Below are 2768 nucleotides of genomic sequence, written 5' to 3'. Positions count from 1 at the left end.
ATGTGAAGAACGTAGTTATATATCAATTTGGTTTATGTTTCGTGGTCGAGAATGATTCCTTAATCAATTCCATCTTATATTTGAATACAACTTTGTGATTTTCAGAATTTCTAGAACAAAAATCTTCTTTGCTAAGAGTAATTATATAATAACTTTTTGCTCAAATACCTCCCTTGGGACGATCTTGCTTTCATTGTACTACTTGCTAGTGTAAAGAAAAGTAGAGAAATATTATTTGCGAGTTGACACCTCGTCAAAATTGGCGCCACTGCCGGGAAGGCAGTCGCAAGTTTAGTTGTTATTTTTGTTCTTAGTTTTTAGTTTTGCTTTTCGTTAAAATTTCAGCTTACTAAATCAATCTCTTAGAATCTGATTTTTCATGTATTGTTTCTTTGGTGAATGCGTGGAGAGGGCAGACCAAGTCTTATTGGTATACATCTTCGTTCAGGCACTTTACTAAGAGACTTCATTCGAGCAGTGAATACTCCACTTCCTCCTAGTTCTTCATCTAGTGAATTCTCAGATTCGGACAAAGAGGAAGACAACACAATGGGAGGTCGACCACCTGCTCCAAGAACAGTCAAGGAGCTCACTTCTCCAAACATTGACCAGCAGCCTTTATGTATTCAGCTAAATTGAACCATTGAGTTGAAGCCGCAATTGATTCACTTGCTTCCCAAATTCAGAGGTTTAGCGGTAGAGGATCCTAATCGTCACTTACAACAATTCCATCATGTTGTGACTAGTTTGAAGCAAGCAACTGCAGATGCAGATATGGCTATGATGACAGCTTTTCCTTTCTCCCTTATTTATAGATGTTACGGGAGAGTGGTTCTTTTGCTTACCCACTAGAAGTATAACCAATTGGAATGGAATGAAAAAGTTGTTCCTTGAGAAGTATTTTACAGCATCAAAAGCAGCTGTGATTCGCAAGGAGATTTGTGGTATTAGACAAGTATCGGGGGAGACTCTCTATGAGTATTGGGAGCGCTACAAGAAGATTTTAGCTAGTTGTCCACATCACCAAATCAGCGATCAACTTGTGATTCAATATTTCTATGAGGGGTTGCTTTCTAATGATAGAAATTTGATCGATGCCGCGGGTGGTGGTGCACTCACCAACAAAACCATTGCTGAAGCTACAAGCTTGTTAGAAAACATGGCTGCAAACACTCAACGTTCTACACTCGAGGTGAATCAGTGATAAGGAAAGTGAATGAAGTTGGTGATTCTTCACATATGGAACAACGGATGGGTAACATGGAGAGGATGATGCAACAAATAACAACTGTCGTCATACCATCATCATACACCGAAGATGTTGAGCAAGCAAGTGCCATGTACCAAAATCAGCAAAGGCCAAGATATGATCCATACTCTAGCACATACAATCCGGGTTGGCGAGATCATCCCAATTTCAGCTACGCCAACAAGCAAGCGGCAATTTCCAATCCTCCTTTTAATCAACAAGGTGGGTACCAATTCTTGCAAAAGCCACGTCAAGAAACTCAAGGCACGAGTATACATGACAAATTGAATCTCATTCTCAACACAATGGCGCAAGATAAGCAAAAGTCAGAGATGGATATGAAGGACATCCAAACACAAATGGGTCAACTAGCTACTACCGTGAGCAAATTGGAAGCACAAGCAGCTGGAAAACTTCCTTCGCAACTATTAAATCATAAGGAGAATGCCAATGCTATTGAGCTACGAAGTGGGAAGCAAGTGGAGAAACCAACATCATCACCGATGTCCCATGAACCTGATTTGGAGAAAGAAGAGGGTGAAGCAGCCCCTAAAAAGGCCGACCCAGTAACAAATTCTAACTCTAAAACTCGTGTTTCTACTTATGCTACTCCTCCTTATTTTCCTAGCAGGTTTGCAAAGTTGAACAAGGAGACATTGCACCAAGAGATTTGGGAGATCTTTAAGAAGATTGAAGTAAACATTCCACTCATTCAGGCGATAAGGCAGGTTCCTCGCTATGCAAAGTTCTTGAATGAATTGTGCACTAACAAGCATAAATTTACCGGTAATGAGGTAATGAGTGTGGGGGAAAATGCTTCGGCATATCTTCAAAAAAAAACTTTCACCTAAGTTGAAAGATCCCGGTAGTTTCACCATACCATGTACTATTGGTAAAATCAGGTTTGAACGTGCTTTGCTAGATTTAGGAGCATCCATTAATGTCATGCCCGCTTCCATTTATGAATCCTTGAAACTTGGTCCTCTTAAGAATACCGGTATTGTTATACAACTTGCTAATAGATCTAATACTTACCCGAAAGGGGTCATTGAAGATGTTTTGGTGCAGGTTAATCAGGCTATTTTTCCGGCGGATTTCTATGTTCTTGACATGATGGATGAAGATTTTCACCATCGTTTACTCCGTTGCTGTTGGGTAGACCATTCATGATAACTGCTAGAACAAAGATAGATGTTTTCAAAGGCGCCTTAACTATGGAATTTGATGATGAGATCATAAGTTTCAATATCTTTGAGGCTATGAGATATCCTAGTGATGTGCATTCATGTTTTTCTATTGATATTATTGATTCTCTAGCTCAACAGATTTTTGAATTGAATGGTGATGATGCTTTAGAAAACACCATAGTGGAAGGTTTAGGTTATGGAAAACACAAAGACCTTGAAAGTGAATTGTCTATTTGTGATTAACTTAAAGAGGCTGTTTTAGCTCTTAACTCATTACAAGAAGTTCCACAAAAGTATAATGAGTCTTATGTTTCCTTGCCGATTACTAATGA

At 39.2% G+C, this 2768-nt stretch overlaps 1 protein-coding gene across 1 annotated transcript; it reads left to right on the top strand.

The window, feature by feature from the left end:
• Window positions 1–1260: 1260 nt before the first annotated feature.
• Window positions 1261–2419, top strand: LOC113294543. The gene is made up of 2 exons (XM_026542936.1): window positions 1261–2035; window positions 2172–2419. Exons 1-2 carry the CDS (start codon window positions 1261–1263, stop codon window positions 2417–2419), a joined length of 1023 nt encoding a protein of 340 aa, XP_026398721.1.
• Window positions 2420–2768: the final 349 nt, after the last annotated feature.

Source organism: Papaver somniferum, chromosome 7 (genome assembly GCF_003573695.1).
Source record: "Papaver somniferum cultivar HN1 chromosome 7, ASM357369v1, whole genome shotgun sequence".
Classification (NCBI taxonomy): Eukaryota; Viridiplantae; Streptophyta; class Magnoliopsida; order Ranunculales; family Papaveraceae; genus Papaver; species Papaver somniferum.
Note: the sequence above shows the minus strand (reverse complement) of the source record. Positions and strands in the feature narration are given on the sequence as shown.